This window comes from Capronia coronata, assembly GCF_000585585.1.
Source record: "Capronia coronata CBS 617.96 chromosome Unknown acBCG-supercont1.7, whole genome shotgun sequence".
NCBI lineage: Eukaryota > Fungi > Ascomycota > Eurotiomycetes > Chaetothyriales > Herpotrichiellaceae > Capronia > Capronia coronata.
This window is the reverse complement of record NW_006912899.1, coordinates 1,255,019-1,273,892: the sequence shown is the minus strand read 5'-3', so window position 1 is coordinate 1,273,892 and position 18,874 is coordinate 1,255,019. Positions and strand designations below refer to the sequence as shown.

Below are 18,874 nucleotides of genomic sequence, written 5' to 3'. Positions count from 1 at the left end.
TATCGAGGTTGCCAGTACGATAGACGGGGCTGGTCGGCGTATCTTGTGATGTGATTGCAATTGGAGGACAATTGAGGACAATTGAGGACAATTGAGGACAATTGAGGACAATTGAGACAATTGAGCCATGGGCGGAGGGGCTACAGCTGTCGCGCATAGCTATCAATGCCAGCTCCGCTGTTACTCGGTCGTGAGACTGCCATCGTGAACACGGCTTCCCAACTGCTACTAGATCAAACACCTATGCTGTTAGTACCTTCCTTGGAAGCAGGTCAGATCGGCGATGGGCGAGCGATCGATAAATCACTGGAGCGAGGGCGTCTTTGGCAGATTTCATCATTTTATGTCTTTCCCTGCTCATGGTGTCCGTAGCTGAAGCACTTTCAAAGCCACGCGGAATCTAAGCTGAAAAAGTAGAATAGCCATTCCATTGGCAAGTGTTTTTGGGTTTTTGAACGATGAGTCCTCACGCATGACGCATGCCCGGGCGACAGATTATCCATGCCGCCTGATGATGGACTGCCAGTACACAACAACATCGAAACTGGTTCATCATGCCCTGCTCATCCCAGTGCAGATGAGACTTTGTCTTAAGTCATCGGGAGAGATTCCGCCCGCACCACTGCCACGTTGTGCGTCCACTCCCACTTCCCGCAGCAATCCCCCTTTGAGATTTCACATCCCATGCCCATGACGACGCGTCCACCAAGTAGTCCTTGCGATCTGGGAATCATCCGGAAGGCGAACAACGATCGACAGTGCACAGGCACAAGTTGATGATATGGTGAGTTTAGTAGCCAAGCGCGGCCAACTTCTCCTTGGTCTTCGCATCGCCGGAAGTCTTCTGCGCCTCGGCCAATTGTCGTCTCGCAACCTTCTTCCGCTCGTAGTAAGCAGCGCCCTTGACCTTTCTCCGCTCCTCGAGTCTAGTCCACTGGTCAGCACATCACAGAAACACCTTGACAATCGGATCATGCCCAAATCATACCTAGCAACCACATCCTGGTATTTCCAGCCAACCTCATGAGCCAATCGGCCAACTGTGCAGTACTTTCGTCCGGGCTTTAATCTGAGGACACGCAGGGCCTGGGGGACGACCATGCGCTGTTTCTTGTCGTATGGCGGAGGAACACCCTCGAAGACCTTCAGTCTCTCCAAAGCGGCGGCGCCTCGGGCGGTCTTGTGTGGGATCATGCCGCGAACGGTCTTGTAGAAAATGCGGGCTGGAGCACGGAAATGGAATGGACCGCCTCGGGTTGGGTTGAATCGAGTGATCTTTCGGAGGTAGGCGTGGTACTTGACTGTGAGCCGGGCCAAGGTATGTCAGCGACTGTTGAACTTGTTTTCCCCCCAAAGAGAATCCTGGAATGTAGACTGCGGGAATAACGTACGCTTAGCACGGAAGAACTCGCCCGAGATGTTGAGGGCCTCGCATCGAACGACGACGATCTTCTGGCCGTTCAGAAGCTGCTTCGCAACCGTGCTGGCGAGACGACCGAGCAAGTGTCCCTTGCCATCAATGACAACCTAAAAGAAAGAACTGGTCAGCCGCCGCCGTTCGTCGGACCATCCAACACCTATTCATGTCGACGCAACTAATTCTCACAGCTGCATCCAACATCGGTAGAACTCACCACTGGCTCGAAGGTCGACATCTTGTCCCAGAATCTCCTGCGAAGAGTCGATATGGGAAAACGGAATCGCAAGGTTGGGCGAGGGCGTGAAGTTGTTTGTCGGGGTTAGAAATCTAAAGTCTTGACTCTCGTCCTGATTTCGTGTGGTGCAGTGTGCGAACGCACGCCAAGGCCGATATAATTAGCGCACTTGGCAAAATCCGATCACGTGCAGTGGCGGTAATTGACACCCGCGACACTTCGGAGGCTGCTACTACTGCCATTGCCAAGTGCCAGCGAGAAGATTGCGTCTGACAAGGCGCTCCTGGAAAAGAATCGACCAAACGCACACAGCAAGCACACTAATGAGGTTGTCTGACCTGCAAAATATTTTCTCCCTGGCTTTTCTCCAACATCAACACGAAAAGTTTCTTCTTGGTCGAGACACGCGAATCAATCAGTTAGGGCCTTCCTCCCAGACTCGTCTTTGAAGGAGGTTTGAGGACAACCATGAAGCCGTCAGAATCGTAACGTTGAAAATGCTTACTGAAAGCTTTCTTGCAGCCACTCTTACTGCAAATAAAGTACCCGCTCACATGAGCGCCGCCCTTAAAGATGTAGGCATCTTCCTCCATGAGGTCCAGCCTCAAAACACCTTCCGACAAGGCTACAAGAAGAGTTCCACCCGACCCGGCTGTGTTGCCTTCAGTGATTCACATGTCTTCGCAGCACAAGCCGACAAAGCAGTGGTCAATGTCTACAGTAGGGATCGAGGAAATCAGGAGGCAACCGTTCCCTTTCCTGAAAGAATCCACAGTCTAGTGTTCGCTCGTGCAGCCTCAATTCTGGTGCTTGGGACAGAAGGGGGAAAGTTGATATTGTGGGAGGTGTCAACTGGCAGAGTGACAACGTCCACTGCTGCCCATCTTCAGCCGGTCTCTTCTCTATGCATAACTTCTAATGACGAGTTCATAATCTCTGCATCCGCTGACACGAGTGTTCACGTTTGGTCCCTAGCACGCCTCGTTTCTTTTATGCAGCCCGGAGGAAGCTACAGGGCTGAAGATACGTCGAAGTCACCGATTCGGACATTTTCTGGACATAGGACGGCGGTTACTGCAGCTGCTTGCGGCCATTCAGACATCACAACGAACTTTGCAGTGACCTGCTCGGAGGATGGCACTTGCTACATCTGGGATATGGAGACTGGTCAGATTCTTCGAACCTTACTACTCCCGACCGTGGCAATGTGCATCGCTGTTGATCCCGCAGACAGAGTGGTCTATTTCGGCTGCAAAGACGGGCAAATTCATGCCTGGGACATCTTCCGACAGTCCGGGAAGAGTTCAATATCGAACCCTGAGTCAGCAGGAACGGCGCCTATACAGATATTGACAAAGGACGCCTGGGCCGCGCCCGCGAAAGACATCGGTGCTGCAAACTGCCTGACACTTTCCTACGATGGCACCTCCCTTCTTTCAGGGCATTCTAATGGCGTGGTGATTCGCTGGGATGTTGCGAAACATCGGATTTTGAATGAGGTGGCCAACCTTGTCCAGCCTGTTACGAACATCGAAATGCTCAAGCCTACTGGCTTCGCCAACCAGAAGAGGCCCGAATATACCATCCTCAACGTTGTTAAACCAAACCTCGAGTTCACATCGTCATCATCCGAGATTGGAACCTGTGGTGTTTCTGCCAAATATCACCTCAACATCATGATCAATGATCGGCTCTCTACATCCAAGGACGACGACATCGAGGCTGCTATCACCGGCCCTGGGATTCCTGGCAGCCTGCTCAACGAAGCTCTGCGTGAACTCGTATCGGGAAGTGTATCGGGCCATTCTTCGTCTGTCGATGACGCGCAAAAGTTCAAGGTTGAAAGTTTGGAAGAAGAAGTCTCCAAATTAAAGCAGCAAATAGCGGTATTTCGTGACGTCGAGGGCAAAAGAAAGGAGAAACGGCTGAAGAGGATGATGAAAAGAGAGAACATCGATGCCAAGATGAGAGAGGCATACTTTGAAGCCGTGAAAAAGGGCAAAGACGGCGATGCGGCAATGAAGAAGTGGCAGCAGCAGAAAGCGACACTCGACGCCGAGAGTGACCAAGACTACCTTGCCGACAAAATGGACCTTACGTGATCAGAGCACTTACCTCTACTGAAGACATAACACATCATTGCCATCTGAGGCGGTAGTCCTCGCGGAGGATACCATCTCTACCAAGCTTATTATGGGTCCTATGCCAAGCAGCTGTGCTGAGCTTGACGGCTTCCAGTGGAAAAGAAACTATCCGTTCAACGGTCAGAAGAGCACTCACGGTTCTGCAACGTCCGGCCAGAATTTTCTCCAGCGAGATCTACGGCAGTCATTTCTTGTGGTCCCGTCCACACCCTGTTGACCTTGGTCATAAGATGATCAGTTTCGGCGGGTTCGGAGCCGAGAAGTTCATCCGTGTAGATGCATACCGCAGCGGACAGACCTCGAGCTTTGCTTCCTAATCATCCTCAGTGCCAAATGAGGCTCCGAAGGGATGGCCGTTTAGTCCACCACAAGAGAAGACGAGTCACGAGAAATTCGATTACAATGAAACCCGGTATCTCCTGATCATGGCTCTCGCTGGAGAAGCCTTGTTTCGGGGAAATTCGATCCTGGAACTCATGAGAAAGCAGATTCCGCAGGCGCGGAATATATTTTTCTGACCATATTCTACACCACCCACCCACAGTTGACGCGGCAGGCTCGATTTCCAATTGTCCATATGCCTTCTTGAAGCTGCGTGCTGGGGCGGTTTCGGCGAGTCACGAAGTACTCGATGACTCGCCATGATCAACTTCCCGTCAAGATTCTCTCGATTCACAACATGGACACCTGCTCCGGCACCGTGCCACGATTTCATAGTCTCATGCTTGTTCCGTCCCGGATGGCGCCGTCGCCGATGCAATAATAGATACATAAATGGGACTTGCATTCCAATTCACCATGAGTCAAATGCTTTTATTCCCCGAGTTCAGTTGGAACCTTGACATGCCATCGAGGATTGACGTACACCAAGACTCACTATAGCTTTCTCTCTTGTGCCTTCATCAACATAGGGCCTCGATATTGCACAAGATACTCTGGGTTTGAGAAAGTCTTGGTAATGGGCGTCCAATCGAAGTGCCAGAGAAGTTTGCAGATGATTAGTCTTAGCTCCATCCAAGCGATATTACGCCCAATACAGGTTCGAGGGCCGAGTCCTGGAAGAGCATTAGCATGCTCTTCTGGTCGGCGGAGCTGTTTGAGGCTTACCAAATGGTTGACATGCGTCCAAATTATCCCCCATATCCTCGATCCACCTCTCGGGCTTGAACGAGGTCGGATCGTGAAAGGCCTTGGGATTCCGGAAGATGTTATATCGCATCGCTCCCAGTTCTGTCTTACCCGGAACCATATAGCCAGCGACCGAAATGGGTACATCTGTTCGACGCCACATAGGTCCAGGCAGGACGGGAGACACGCGCATGGTTTCATTCAAAACGGCGTCGAGATACTTCAGCTCTCTTCCTGCCGTCTGGCTGTTGATGCTGTCCGATGTCGGGAAGAGAGCCCGAACTTCCGATGTGAGTTTTTGGTAAACCTCTGGATATTGGCCGAGAAAGAACATGGTTGCCGTCAAAGCCGTGGCGACAGTGTCTCCGCCTCCTGTTGCACCAAGATCAGCAGCTGTGCCGTAGGCAGAATCCCTCCAGAGAGGTGCAGACATGCTTACCAGTTACCAGGTTAGTGGCCTCGCCCAGCATCTCATACTCGCCGAGTTGGACATAGCCCGGCTGTCCTTTGAATTTCTCGTTGCCGGCTTCGATGATGCTGATGATATCCTTGCGCCCGGACTTGTCGACCTCCACAGCATCTCGCTTCCTCCTTTCCGCAAGATGGTAACCGGCGAAATCAGAAACCCCTCTCATGGGCTTGGGCACAGTCCATTTCGGTCCGTGTCGGTTGATCCAATCAATCGTGCGGAACCACTGAGGAATGCACTGGATGATGACGGACAACCGAAGCACGTTGGGTAAGACATGAAGAAATGGGTGCTTCTCCAGCTGATCCAGCATCCCAAAGTTTGCACCAAAGGACAGGGCCCCGATAATGTCGCCTGTCACACAGTCAAAATAGTCGCTCAAATTGACCACTCCTCCTTCGACCTCGGTAATCTTCTTGATCAGCTTATCCACAATCGGCACCGTCAGGATAGGCTCCTGCTCGGCCAAGGCGACGTTGCTAAAGCCCGGCGCCATCAAACGGCGTTTGCGACGGTGCTCACCGGGGTCACGGATGTTGCTGACATTGGTACCCGCGAATCCAATGACCCGGAGAGCAAAGTTTCCCCGATAGACATCAGACCGGCCAGGAATATCTTTGAGAGCCTGGGGGTCGTTGAAAACAAGCTGATCTGGAGCCACGCGAAGAACGTCCGTGTTGTACTTCGCAAAAAGCTTCTCGCAGTGTTGTGGGAAGTATCCTGTCGAGATGTGGTACATGAAATAGAAGGAGGTGCACGCCGCCAGAGGAGGGCCTGGGTAGCGGGACAGCGGGTGGAATGCCAGCCGATATACGCATAATCCTATAAGCAGGACTAGCACCTGTGGTCATCTTCAGTCAGCACCTTTCCGGGACCTCGATCTGTCATCTGATCGCATCTTTGAGTCGGGGTGGACGCGGAAACAGGCTTGCGTTGTCACGGAACTGCCTGGATTTGAGATCTCCAGATGAAATCGCCCAATTCTAGGCTTCCTCGTTCCAACTCGCAGAGGAGAGCAGATTTGGCTCACATACCAAGGACAAGACGAGACCCCATTTGGGCACCGGAGCGCTCGCGAGCAATGCGTTGAGGGTTGTGCCTGAAAATACTGCCATGGTCGATGATGATACCCTTCCAGGACTGTTTCTATCTGGGCGACAGGTACAGGAGGCGGCGTTGCAACTAGTTATACACAGGAATCACCTACGGAATTACCTTCATGGAAATTGGACGAGATCGCTTGCGCTGTGCTCAATACACGGCAGCTCCCATAGCTTCGCCTCTTGATCCATCTAAGCCCATCGTGTGTACTGGAATGGGTTTAGCTCTCATACACGGCGGAGGCATGCCCGTTGCGACGGAAAGTTCTTATCTTGCGAAGGATATCTGACCATGGGGCTCCAATGGGCGTTATTCTCCACATCGAGATAGGAAAGTCTCCAGGCCCACAACCCTTATCTTGTCCTTGCGCACCGACTTGATGGTTCCCGGATACCCAATCCATCGGTGGTCGCTCGCTAATCAATGCAGCCGTCGCATGGCGCACGTCCAAAGGTCGAGGCCTGGATGCCCGGGCCATTGCCAAGTCCAGCATCGTTATGTGTCGCATCACAGCCCTCACGTTGGTCTCGACAAGGCCAAGGAACGACGCGCCGTATCACTCTGTGTGGCGATTGGGCGCGGCGGCTGATCACACTGTGCGACATTCTTTATATGGTCGAGAAGACGTCCCTCTTCTGAAATGGATTGTCACAAGGTAAACAGACAGACAGGAGAAACAGAGAACCACAAGTTCTGTTTCCTTTGGGTCACTCAAGATGTCTTCTCTCGAAATTGATCCGAGACTCAGCATGGAGAAATTTGGCTCCCACCCTGCGGACTCGTCTATGACGGACGTGGAAAAAGGAACTGTGCACACTGCGACCACTCCGATCGGGAATGGCACTTCCAAACTGGCAAAACTGTCAGCGAGAATTGAAGGTCTGGCAGGGATCGAGACGCGAGGTATCGAACGTGTCCCAGACGAAGAGCGTCAAGGAAAGGCATCACTCAAGGACTACATGCACATGTTTCAGATGTGGTTTGGCATCAATCTCACGGCAAACGGAATCAACATTGGTCTCCTGGGCCCCGCGGTGTATGCGCTTGGGTTCACCGACGCGATGCTGTGAGAGCCCCTTTGGTCGAGCCTCCTCGTCTCAAAAGCTAACATCTTGACCAGGCTTTGCACCTTTGGCACCCTGACCGGATGTCTCTGCACGGGATACATTGCAACATTTGGCCCCCAATCAGGCTGCAGGACCATGGTACATGCTTCCCGTCCAAGCCAAAGATTCTCATGTTAACAGACCACTCAGGTTGTCACTCGGTTCTCGATGGGATGGTGGCCTTCCAGATTGGCCGTCATTCTGAACATTGTCATCGGCCTCGGATACGGTGTCGTCAACTGCCTCACGGCCGGCCTGATTCTAGCCGCAGTTAATGGGCACGGTATGACTCCGATTGTCGGCGTGATCATCTCGGCCCTCATCACTTGGATCATTGCTACCTGTGGGATGAAATGGTTCAGGACTTTTGAACAGTGCGTGAAAATGACAACGAATCTCTCTCTACATTCCTTGCGGCTGACACACGCCTCCCAGATATGCCTGGATGCCTCAGATCCTTCTTTTTATGCTGATGATCGGCTGCACTGGTCCCCACTGGGACACCGACCTGAAGAGTCCTCTGAGCGGCCAACCGCTCCTGGCGTCGCGAATCAGCTACTTCTTCCTCTCCATGTCCCCTCCGCTCTCTTGGGCCTCGTACGCCACAGACTACTATGTAAGAGACGACGTTTTGAGAAACCGATCTTGAGTATCAGGCTAACACTCCGAACCCGGCAGATCTACTTACCAAAGAATACTTCCAAAACCTTGCTCTGTCTGCTTACAGCCGGCGGATGCCTCTGTTCGAAGCTCATAGTCTTATACATTGGAATCGGCCTCGGCAGCGGCCTTACGAGCAATCCGGCCTGGGGTACCGCCTTTGACACGTCGACTGGAGAACTGATTATTACATCTCTTTCTCCTTTGGGTACTTTTGGGAATTTCTGTGGTGTCCTTCTGGCCCTCGGTTTGGTTGCAAACCAAGTCCCTGGTACGTTTGACCGAAAAAAGTCCCCAAGTTCCTTGACAAAGACACGAGGTGTTCTTGGACGAGCGCAAGAAACAATACTAACGTGGCATTGTCTCTTAGGCGCCTATTCCTGTTCGTTCAACTTCCAGCTCCTGGGCTCGTGGCCCGCCAAGCTTCCACGGTACTTCTGGAGCACCGTCTCCGTCATTATCTACGCCGTCTGTGCCATCGCCGGTCGCGCGTATCTCCTCTCCATCTTCAACGGCTTCCTGGCTCTGATCGGATACTGGACCATCATCTGGATCGCTTTGGTTGCCGAAGATCAGGCTTTTCGATGGAAATCCGGCTATGACTGGGAAGCTTGGAACAACAAGTCCAAACTGCCACTGGGGATCGCCGCCCTCATCGCCTTTTGCGTCGGATGGGTAGGAGCCGTTCTGTGCATGTACGAGACCTATTTCACAGGCCCCATTGCAGCCATGATCGGTGGAGGTGCTGATGTAAGTTACCAATTCTTACCAATTTCTGATGGCTGGTCCCCGACCAGTGGACATGATTTTCTCGGCTTGATACTGACAGTTGTGTGACCCTTCAGATTGGACTTCCTGTTTCAGCCGCTTGGGCTGCGATTGTCTACCCGCCCCTCCGCTATTTGGAGTTGAAATGGATACACCGTTGAAAGGAGATCAGCTACGTCAAAAGAAAGCACTCTTTGATCAACGACCAGGTCGTCCTCGGGGATTTGCACTGTCTGATGCATAAACTTGAACTCCCTTGTACATTTGTACTTATTGTTGTTATGCCTTTGTGGTGCTTGACTATTTTCGCCAGCGTTGGAAGGGGGTCAGTTCACCTATTTGGGGGTTGTGTGATGTCCATCTACAAGGCGGACATTAATGAAAAACGAGATAGTGCTGTGGCCTCGGGTGCCGGTAGGTCGTGTGTCAATCTGCCATTCTTGGTACAATCCAGAGATTCTATGTAAGCAACGCGCCTTAATGCTTGGGTGAATTATGTCTCCTCTCGCCTCCAGTAGTTGACTCAGGCGTCCGCAAGTATGCCCTGCTCGAAGACGGAAATCCTAGTAGACCTTGCTCTCCCCTACGACACCGCCAAGTATAATAGCCAGCATCCCGCCGTTGCTATAGAACCGCAAATCGCCATGTAAAATTCTATGGGCGAACTCAAACCTTTGGTCGATGGAAAAGAGCCAGATGGAACGGACGGGGGCACATGGTCAAATCGAAGCATCAATAGGTATCTATTGCGCGTAGATGATACGTGTCAAATTTATAGATACTTCTTTGGAGTCCAGAAACCTTGTAGCTGAGAACCTGATAACAGGCTCCGAATTGGTCGGCGCGATCCATATATAATCTGATGTTGTTGACATGGCTGATTTCACGAACAGCCTTGTAAGTTGTCGGCATCGGTGGATGAACAAGCCTGCCCACCATTTCGCCCTTCCCACGAACTCCGAGGGCTGAGGTGGTCTGTGATGGAGGCTTTGCCGTGTGTCCTTTAAGTAGAGAGACCTATATTGGTCAGTCGTGGGGATGAGCTACAGAGGTACAAGAAACAACGCAGGATCAGATGGCCTATAGACGCGCAACCCCCTGAGGCCGCCTGATTGCTCGCCGTAACCTCCCTGGCAGCAGGGGAGGAGAAAGTGGGACCTCGGTCGCTACATGCACCCCGGATCTGATAGTGAACCTGAATAAATGTGGTGCGACGGCCTTCGAAACCCAGGGAACATATAGCGACAAATTGATGTGGAGTTTGGATGCCCACGTCAAGTAGGGTCTCGGCCTCGAAGAACCCTAGACCTCAATGGCAAGGCGCTTCAACTACAGGGTGGAGAGAACCAGTTGCTTACAATGTTAATGATTGCAGCTGCAGTTGCACCAACGGCGCCACGGAAAAGGATCCCTTATGACCATGGTCACATGGTATTGATTGAGCAGGAAACAGCCATCCAACTACATAGCAGTCCTCCTCATCGTGCAACTACTGCTCGTTTCAAGAGGATGGCCGACTTCTCATCCAACCCGCCCAATTGGGGGCCTCAAAGCATACTTAGCGACCTATTTCCACGGGGTGGCTTGTCCTGCTTCTCATTTCCATTGGAATTCCTCAATGGCTGCCGACCTAGCCGTTGGCTATATGCAAATCGTGGTTAGCGCCTAATATAGGTGGTAAGTAGTATCTACCTCCCTCGGTATATAGCTCATATAGTTCAAATAAGCTCACTTTTGAGCTGATAAGGGCCCGCTATCTAGTCTTTAGAGCGCCCCTCGATGACTAGCAATGGAGGAATATTGAAAGTTGATTGGTTTGAAGCTGACCCGCTTGACCCACTTGATCCACCCAGAGAGGTCGACTCTCGGACGACGTGTCTATGAGCCTTCTATGCCCGTCACATTGCCTTGCGCTAGCCTGGGAAGAGTAGTTCGAGGACACAAGGAGGCATACCCCCAGAGGTTCGAAATCATGGTTCCCATCTCTACATCCTCCCGCTTCCACGGTCAAGAAAGGCTCACAAGCGATATGAGAAGGATGGTACTGCCAGAACGATCCCTTACTGCATTCTGGACACTCTGGGCCGAAAGGAGGAGGATTGCTTGAATCATGATTGTACGACGTAAATGGACCCCTTCGTTTGCACCCCCATTATCTATCCGCCGGCTGCATAAGGCTTGCCATGGTGGCCAGATAGCGTTCTTCTCTGTCTTGCCCCCAGCCAACAATTGCACCAGGTTCAGTACATTAACCCTGTGCAAGGTACAGGGGACCACTTAGTGTGTACGTTCCTCACCGATCAAAGGTACTCCCCACGTATCATATCTTGGGATGGTACGAAAAAGATACGTATTGATCTTTATCATCCTCCATGCATCGATGCGACGGCCTCATCATTTGCCACTCCGTACAAAGGCCACCAGATTCTTGGGAAGCTACTGTCCTCAGCCCTGTCCCAGTAGGACTATTCTTGCGGCCCGCCCTTGACTTGGTGTTCGAGGATCGAAGACGAAGACGGGAAGAGAGGGACAAGGAGAAGTAGAGAATTCGGACCCAATCTCTCAAGTGGCAGCAGAATGCCCTCTCACTACCATTCAGACACACAGCTTGTCTCCGGGTTTGTCGTACATTTCTGACAGTGGACCTGTGGTTTTGGAAATATATCTTCTCTCAGCACTGGCGACAAGGTTAGCGAAGCCTTTGATCTGCCTGCTGTCAAGGACAAAAGGCACGCCAGGGTGTCGAGGATGATTGCTTAAACCCCTCCCCACCCCTTCCCGACTGCACCGAGCAACCTTCATCTCTCCCACGGCTCATTCACGTCCGCATTCAGTATCGTTGACCATTCCTCGTCCTCGCCAGCCATGAGGGGGCTGGTCCTCTCTCGTATCCAAACAAAAGCGAAAATGCCATATGCAGAGCCGGGAGGGCCCGGCCCAATCGCTCCGCCGTCCCTCATTTTCGTGACCGGGGCCAACGGGTTCATCGCCTGGCACACGATTTGACATCTGCTAAGCGCCGATTTCCGCCTTCTCGGGACCGTAAGCTCGTCGAAGAAGGCGGAGGTAACTGGAAAATCCCACGCCCAACTCTCACCGGACACGAAATACCTCCTGTTGACGGCCGTGGTACCCAACTTCACTGACCCAGAGACGTATACCGCGCTCTTTCGTTACTTCTCAGCCGGTGGCCGCGATGTACCTGGCCAGTCCGTTTAGCCACTCGGCCACAGACTACGAGCGAGACCTCGTATGGCCCGCGATGCAGGGCACCGAGGCCGTTAAAGCCCGGCGACGGTCACTCCTTCTGTGCGCCGCATAATCCACGCCAACAGTTTCACTTACGTCTACGACGCCAGCCTCGGCACCCGACCGGGATACATGGACCTTCAGCAGGATGAGTGCCCCTTAACGGTCGAGAACGACGTCTTCGCCCCGAACACCCAGGTGACGTACCGCACGAGCAAGGCCGTATCGAATAGGTGCATCGACAGAAAGATATCGATCAGAATGCCTCTCTGAGCCGGTGTTTAAGGCTCACTTGTCTCAGCATCTCAGCATCTCAGACTGCTCGGCAAAGATGCCTAAAATGTAAATAACACTAGCCTCTTCCGTACAGCCGACCGCTGCTACCACTACTAGTTAGTACTAATGTGAATTTGGCCATAGCTTGGCATTTTCGAAAAAGTGTGGCTCACTTCATTCAACTTACCTTACCACAGCAAATGTTAGGTACTACCTCATAACACACAAACACATCTCCTTCCGACTACTATTTGACACTCGCAGAGACTTCGAGCGCTGTACTGCTCGAGTCTGCGACCGTAATATCTCACATCACGCTCTCCTCCACTTCTTGGAGGACGCTCTTCACTTCTCCCCTCCGTATTTCAATCTTTGCAGCCGGATCTGCACTTGAGCCTTGCTCGAAGCCGACATTCCAGAAAGGCGCTGCAGCCCTCCTGAACCACCCTACTCAGACTCGCGGGTACGCTAAAAGGAAGATGCCTCCCAAGAAAGCCGTTAAAGAAGAAAAGATCCTGCTAGGCAGGCCGGGCAATAACTTGAAGAGCGGTATCGTATGTAGGCAATGTTCCTCGCAACAAGCACTCGGTGTGTGCGACGGTGGACTAACGTAATCCAATCAGGTTGGTCTGGCTAATGTCGGCAAATCTACACTCTTCCAAGCCATCACAAAATGTTCGCTGGGCAACCCTGCAAACTTCCCCTATGCCACCATCGATCCTGAGGAGGCACGCGTCATTGTCCCTGACGCCCGATATGACTGGCTTTGCGAACACTACAAACCAAAATCCCAAGTGCCAGCCAATTTGACGGTCTATGATATCGCTGGGTTGACAAGAGGTTCTTCTACAGGCGCTGGCCTCGGCAATGCCTTCTTGTCGCATATCAGAGCCGTCGATGCTATTTTCCAGGTCGTGCGATGTTTCGATGATGCCGAGATCATCCACGTCGAAGGAGATGTCAACCCGACGCGAGATTTGGACATCATTTCCGAAGAGCTGAGGTTAAAGGACATCGAGTTCGTCGAGAAGGCCAAGGAAAACTTAGCCAAGCAGACAAGAAGAGGCGGCCAAAGTCTTGAAATGAAGAAACTGAAAGAAGAGGAGGCCACCGTGGACAAGATCCTCGCTTTTTTGAAAGACGGCAAAGAAGTCCGAAAGGGCGACTGGACTCCCAAAGAGGTAAGCTTCTTGTCTTGTTCTTGTTATACCTTTTGTCCTATTCCCAACATACCATGATGAACAAGAGCTATTAGCTCGACATAATCCCAGCTCGTCGACAGCAGCCTCACCATAAATCTCACGTTTAGAGGCTGCCATGAGAGGAACTCCAACCCTGAATACCAACATCACATCCTTTTCGATTATACCTGCCGCTTGATGTCTAGGTCGCAAGGCTGACGAGACACTTGGTGGCATTAGGTCGAGGTGATCAACCCTCTCTTCCTCCTCACCGCAAAACCAGTGGTCTACCTAGTCAACCTGTCTGAAAAGGACTACATCAGACAAAAGAACAAGTATCTACCGAAAGTGATGGAGTGGATCAAGACCAACGCCACCGGTGACCCGGTCATCCCGATTTCCGTATCCTTTGAGGAACGCCTCGCCAGCATGTCCGACGAAGAGGCGGCCGAGGAATGCAAAAAGCTCAGCACGAAATCCGCACTTCCCAAAGTCGTCGTGACCATGCGTCAAGTACTCAACCTCATCAGCTTCTTCACCACGGGCACCGACGAGGTTCGACAGTGGACGATCCGGAAGGGAACCAAGGCCCCGCAGGCCGCAGGGGTGATCCATACCGATTTCGAAAAGACCTTCATCCAGGTCATAGTGTACAACTTCGCGACGTTGAAGGAGTACGGGGACGAAAATGCCGTGAAAGCCGCCGGAAAGATCATGACCAAGGGCAAAGATTATGGTAAGTGGACGCCCCCTCAATACTGCATTTCTGTACCCCCTGTCCATACTGATCGTATCTCTCCTACAGTTGTGGAAGACGGTGATATTCTCCTTATCAAAGCCGGTGCGGCCAAGGCTTGAGCCCACCTCCTTCGCTCAGAACCAAGATGCATCCGCCTTGCCCGCAGGGATCGCAACAGCAAATAGGCGCATCTAGCTATCCCGTGCTCGGCCTAATCGGATTTATTCGATATACGTGCCATGAAAAGGGCATGGTTCAATGTGGTGGACATCACCTACCATGGCACCGCGTCATCTTGAGCAGATTTCCTCCTCTGGGGCTTTATTGCAGGGCTTCTAGATAGTATTACCACGATTGAGACGAATGGACAGCAGTTCCCACGCATCGCAGGCAATCAGGCTGCAAAATGTCAAACCTGCCACTACAAAGCTTGCTTCTCTAATCGATGCATATTCGTGAAGTCTTTTGTTCTTCCTTTTGAACTCGTTTGACGGACATTCAATTGCCAGTCCACGAAATGCCAGCACGTAGCCTCATTATTTTGGTATCTCTAGCACCTGTCACAATGCGCATACTTGCACATCAGCAAGGTCAACAAGTGCACCACCCACTCGCCCGCTAGAACCGATGGCGACCTTACAAGAAGCGAGATCTTGGCCTCGCTCGTGCCTTCCTCCTGCCCGTATGTCCAACCAGAACCGACCGAAAGCCGCACGGAGGGTTGAGATGCAATAGTGATGGGTCCCAAAGCGAATGAGTTTTCCTTTTGGGAAGAGGCCCACACGCAGGGTTGTCCACTGTTTCAAGCTGTCATAGTATCATCTGGACCTGGATCGAAACCTGGATCGGGATTCGTCTCGTCGACATCAACAAGATGTAGCATCCTCGCGTATGGCACGGTGATTCTTTGCAGATCGCGGTGTTTGCCTGCAGACGCGCCAAAAGGATGGTCAGATTAGTCACGGCCATCAAGTTTCATTAGTTCGAAAGGAGAAAAGGTATAGTCATAAAGGCAAGAGGGGATAGGTTGCAGGGAATGGACACGAGGGAGGGAGGAATGAAATAAAACAAAACATACCGAGTAGCAAGACGACGTCTTTGAGAAGTTCTTCTCTCGGCCATCCGCAGATCGTCTTGGACTCTTCCTGCCAATTGCGGCCTTCGACTGCATTGGGATTCTTGACGACCGCACTGCTTTCGCTGGTCGGATCAGGCTGGGGTTCCTCGACGATGCCGCCGACCAGCGTGCGCAGCAGCTCTTCGACTTTCAGCCGCAGGCCCTCGGCGCCCAGTCGCTTCGCATACATGAGCAAATAGATCCTGAACTCATCCTTGGCGCCGAGCATGAGTGCCGCGGCGATGCGGTTCTCCAGGTGTGCGATGGACACGCCGGACTCGAAACTCTCGAAGCCCTCGCGCGACAGCAGGACCTTGACGAGCCGTTGGAGAAAGTACGCCCGACCGCGCAGGAGGGTTTCGGAAGTAGTGTTCCTCTCCAGCCAGGGGATGATGCCTGAGGACACGTTGACAGACTTGTCGACCGCACCGGGGCCGCTGGCTTGGGCTTGGGCTTTGGACGACTGGATGTTCCCGACCGACGAGTCGGTGGTGTTCCAGTACTGGCTGCCTACTGCCCACCAGACCTCGGACAGGCGCTGCCAGCAGTACATCTGGGGCGAGTAGGCGAATCCTTCACCGTTGGATAGAGTGACGATGATGCGACCCTCCGAGTTCAATCGGGCATGCGTTATGGCAGGGGCACCTGTCGGATGCGCGGCGAGAGAATGCATCGCGGTATCGAGAACAGGAGCGAGAGAGACTGGCGGATGGGGCGACGACATTGTCTTCACGTTCCACACGTAGCACATACCGACGCTGGTGATGCACAGCAGCCAGGACTCGTAGGCTGCTAGAACGACAGGCTGGGCTTCCATCACGATGGCGCTGTTGAGCCGTCGCCCATGCGGCGTCCAAAGATACACCGACCCTGCTTCGTCCGCAGCCGCCCAGAACTTATGGTTGCCTGTCACTAAAAGAACTGGGCGAGGCAGGAAATCCTGCCACAGAGGCTGATCCTTCCTAGTCAATGTGATCCGACACGGTTCGCGGTCTTGTGCACGTGGTGTTAACGACGGGCCGGTAGGATTGCGAGCTTCGAAAACGAACTCCGCCCTCGATTTGTTGGCGGCATCATTCGAGACTTCGGCTGGCTGGCCTGAGGGTTCGATGCCTTGGACAATGTGTGCTCGGACTTTTGGCACGGCCAGTCGCAGCTGGCTGACACTAATCGCAGGGTTAATAACAGCAGGCCGAATCCAGTCAGGGGTGACTTCTTGACCGCTGGTAGGCGGCTGGTGTTGTGCTGGCAGAAGTCCATCGGGTGTGTTGTTGAGAATGGGAAGGCCTCCCTTTTGGCTCGCAGCCAGCACCCGTTTTTCTGTAGTGCCTTCCTCCTCGCCTTCTATTTGTGCGTATTTCCTCTTGTTTCCAAGCAGCAGAGTTGCGAGTCCACCCTTAGGGAGACCATCAAACGGCTTGGAGAGATCCAGGATCGACTGCGGAGTATCGACCGTCTGGACATTGGCACTGGCACTGGCACTGACAAGCTTCGTCTGGGGCAGAGAGGACTCGGCTCCGCCTGCTCCAGACACCAGCAGCGGACGTATTCGCTTCTTCCCGTCTTTCGTGATCTCGACCCTGTTTTTGAGACGTTCCAGTTTAGCCTGGTTTAAATCGTCTTGTGCTTTTGCCGCTGCATGCCCGTTCGCCGTGGTTTCTGTCCCATTCTGCAATGGCTCTGACATTGTGGTGCCATTTGGAGGTCCAGCTGCATTGGTTGTGGCGGGTTGCGCAGAATGAGAGTCGCCCATGAGAGCGCCCATCCTGCCTTCCACACCCTTCAGTTCGCCTGCCTTGCTTAGCTCTTCCAAACGCAATGCTTCGGTCGTCTCCGGAAAGCCGAGACCCTTCCTTGACGTCCCAAATTTACTGAGTGACCGGTCGTTCTCTTCAATGGGTCTGGGATAGCCTAGTTCGCCAGGTTCGAACATGACCGTTAAGATGGTGCCATCCAACGCCGTCGCGAATAGAGTCTGTCCGTCCGGACTCCAGGAGAGGTCGGAGATAGGTTTCGCAGCAACATCTTGCTGTACAACTAGAGGACGTGGGTTGTTCGTCGTCCAGATGCTAAGACATTTGTCCGCACCTCCACACGCAATGACGGTGGTATGAGGGGCAACATGGCCTTCAGGTAAGGGGCGAGTGACGGGCTCTGATCCATATAATCTCGGGGAGAAGGCGCATACTTCCACCGGTCCTTCGTGACCGATCAACGTAGTATCACCGTCCCAGGTTCCGCGATTGATGATAGCAATTGCACTGACTGGCCCGTTAACCGCATTGGCGGCGGCGATGTGCTGTCCATCCGGGGCCCAAGAACACCTCCGAAAATAGGTTGTGAGCGGTGAGTTGACAAACGGTTGAACGATCGTCTGCTCGAGGATGAAGTTGTTCACTGCGTCGTGGCTAGTGTAGTTTTGAGTGGGAGAGGTGAAACGGAAGATTCTTATGGTTCGATCGTCGCTCGCAGTTGCAAAGTACTTGTTCGCCGGGTCAAAAGTAATGCCTTTGACGTGGCTTGAGTGGTTGGATAGTGTTTTGAGCTTCTCAAAGGTGTAGCCCGACCAGACGACAACCTTGGAATCCAAGCCGACTGACACCAGAATTGTTCCATCGTATGACCAGCCTAGGTCCTGGACGTCGTTGTCGTGCCCGATCAACCTGCGGAAAATGCGCCAGTTTTCCACAGGAGGCGCCTCGTTTGAACCTGCATCGTCTCTTAGCCCATGCGATCCTGCCGACAGTAAACAACGAACTCACCAAATGCAGCATGGCTCGGCGGACTCGGGTCATGTGTGTATATGCATACAATCTTGTCATCTGCGCCCGAGGCCAGGAACTTTCCTCCGGGAGAAAATCGAACGGTGTGGATCGTGCCAGAATGATAGCTCATAGACGCCAGCTGCTTGGGCTTGTCGTACTTTGCGTTGGCAGCGTTGTAGATCGCTTCGGTCGACCAGATTCGCACATAGCCATCTGCACATCAGCATCAGGTCAGCAGACTGTCCTGGATCCCAAGAGTACAGCAGGACATCAGCGTGAACGTTGACAAAAGACATACCACCGGCCGCTGTGACCAGGCGTTGCCCGTCTGGAGACACATGGCAACTGTACACTTCGAAGTCCTTCTTTTCCCCTGTTTATCCCGCTATTAGCCTTTCGGAACCCTCATGCTTGTGTGCGCGACCTAGTTGACGCGCTTTGAAACGCGTCCAGAATCTTGGGTGGTGGTAGACGTACCCCCATGCGTGAGCCAGATCGGCTTGATGATATGCATTG

At 52.7% G+C, this 18,874-nt stretch overlaps 6 protein-coding genes across 6 annotated transcripts; 3 read left to right on the top strand and 3 right to left on the bottom strand.

Annotated features, from left to right (window-relative positions):
- Positions 1-790: 790 nt before the first annotated feature.
- On the bottom strand, positions 791-1,655 carry A1O1_08016 (60S ribosomal protein L16; the record flags this gene model as incomplete). Its single annotated transcript, XM_007728880.1, has 4 exons — positions 791-926; positions 989-1,301; positions 1,392-1,527; positions 1,635-1,655. The coding sequence occupies 4 exons, from the start codon at positions 1,653-1,655 to the stop codon at positions 791-793; spliced, it is 606 nt and encodes a 201-aa protein (XP_007727070.1).
- Positions 1,656-2,152: 497 nt separating this feature from the next.
- Positions 2,153-3,757, top strand: A1O1_08015 (uncharacterized protein; the record flags this gene model as incomplete). The annotated part of the gene is made up of 1 exon (XM_007728879.1): positions 2,153-3,757. The coding sequence occupies one exon, from the start codon at positions 2,153-2,155 to the stop codon at positions 3,755-3,757; it is 1,605 nt and encodes a 534-aa protein (XP_007727069.1).
- Positions 3,758-4,675: 918 nt separating this feature from the next.
- A1O1_08014 (uncharacterized protein) lies at positions 4,676-6,511 on the bottom strand (the record flags this gene model as incomplete). Its single annotated transcript, XM_007728878.1, has 4 exons — positions 4,676-4,854; positions 4,907-5,299; positions 5,367-6,237; positions 6,431-6,511. 4 exons carry the CDS (start codon positions 6,509-6,511, stop codon positions 4,676-4,678), a joined length of 1,524 nt encoding a protein of 507 aa, XP_007727068.1.
- Positions 6,512-7,213: 702 nt separating this feature from the next.
- Positions 7,214-9,192, top strand: A1O1_08013 (uncharacterized protein; the record flags this gene model as incomplete). Its single annotated transcript, XM_007728877.1, has 7 exons — positions 7,214-7,563; positions 7,618-7,702; positions 7,754-7,977; positions 8,039-8,219; positions 8,282-8,534; positions 8,634-9,013; positions 9,109-9,192. The coding sequence occupies 7 exons, from the start codon at positions 7,214-7,216 to the stop codon at positions 9,190-9,192; spliced, it is 1,557 nt and encodes a 518-aa protein (XP_007727067.1).
- Positions 9,193-13,035: 3,843 nt separating this feature from the next.
- On the top strand, positions 13,036-14,595 carry A1O1_08012 (uncharacterized protein; the record flags this gene model as incomplete). Its single annotated transcript, XM_007728876.1, has 4 exons — positions 13,036-13,110; positions 13,180-13,737; positions 13,978-14,473; positions 14,543-14,595. 4 exons carry the CDS (start codon positions 13,036-13,038, stop codon positions 14,593-14,595), a joined length of 1,182 nt encoding a protein of 393 aa, XP_007727066.1.
- Positions 14,596-15,278: 683 nt separating this feature from the next.
- On the bottom strand, positions 15,279-18,872 carry A1O1_08011 (protein HIR1; the record flags this gene model as incomplete). The annotated part of the gene is made up of 5 exons (XM_007728875.1): positions 15,279-15,403; positions 15,555-18,302; positions 18,356-18,571; positions 18,657-18,731; positions 18,836-18,872. The coding sequence occupies 5 exons, from the start codon at positions 18,870-18,872 to the stop codon at positions 15,279-15,281; spliced, it is 3,201 nt and encodes a 1,066-aa protein (XP_007727065.1).
- Positions 18,873-18,874: the final 2 nt, after the last annotated feature.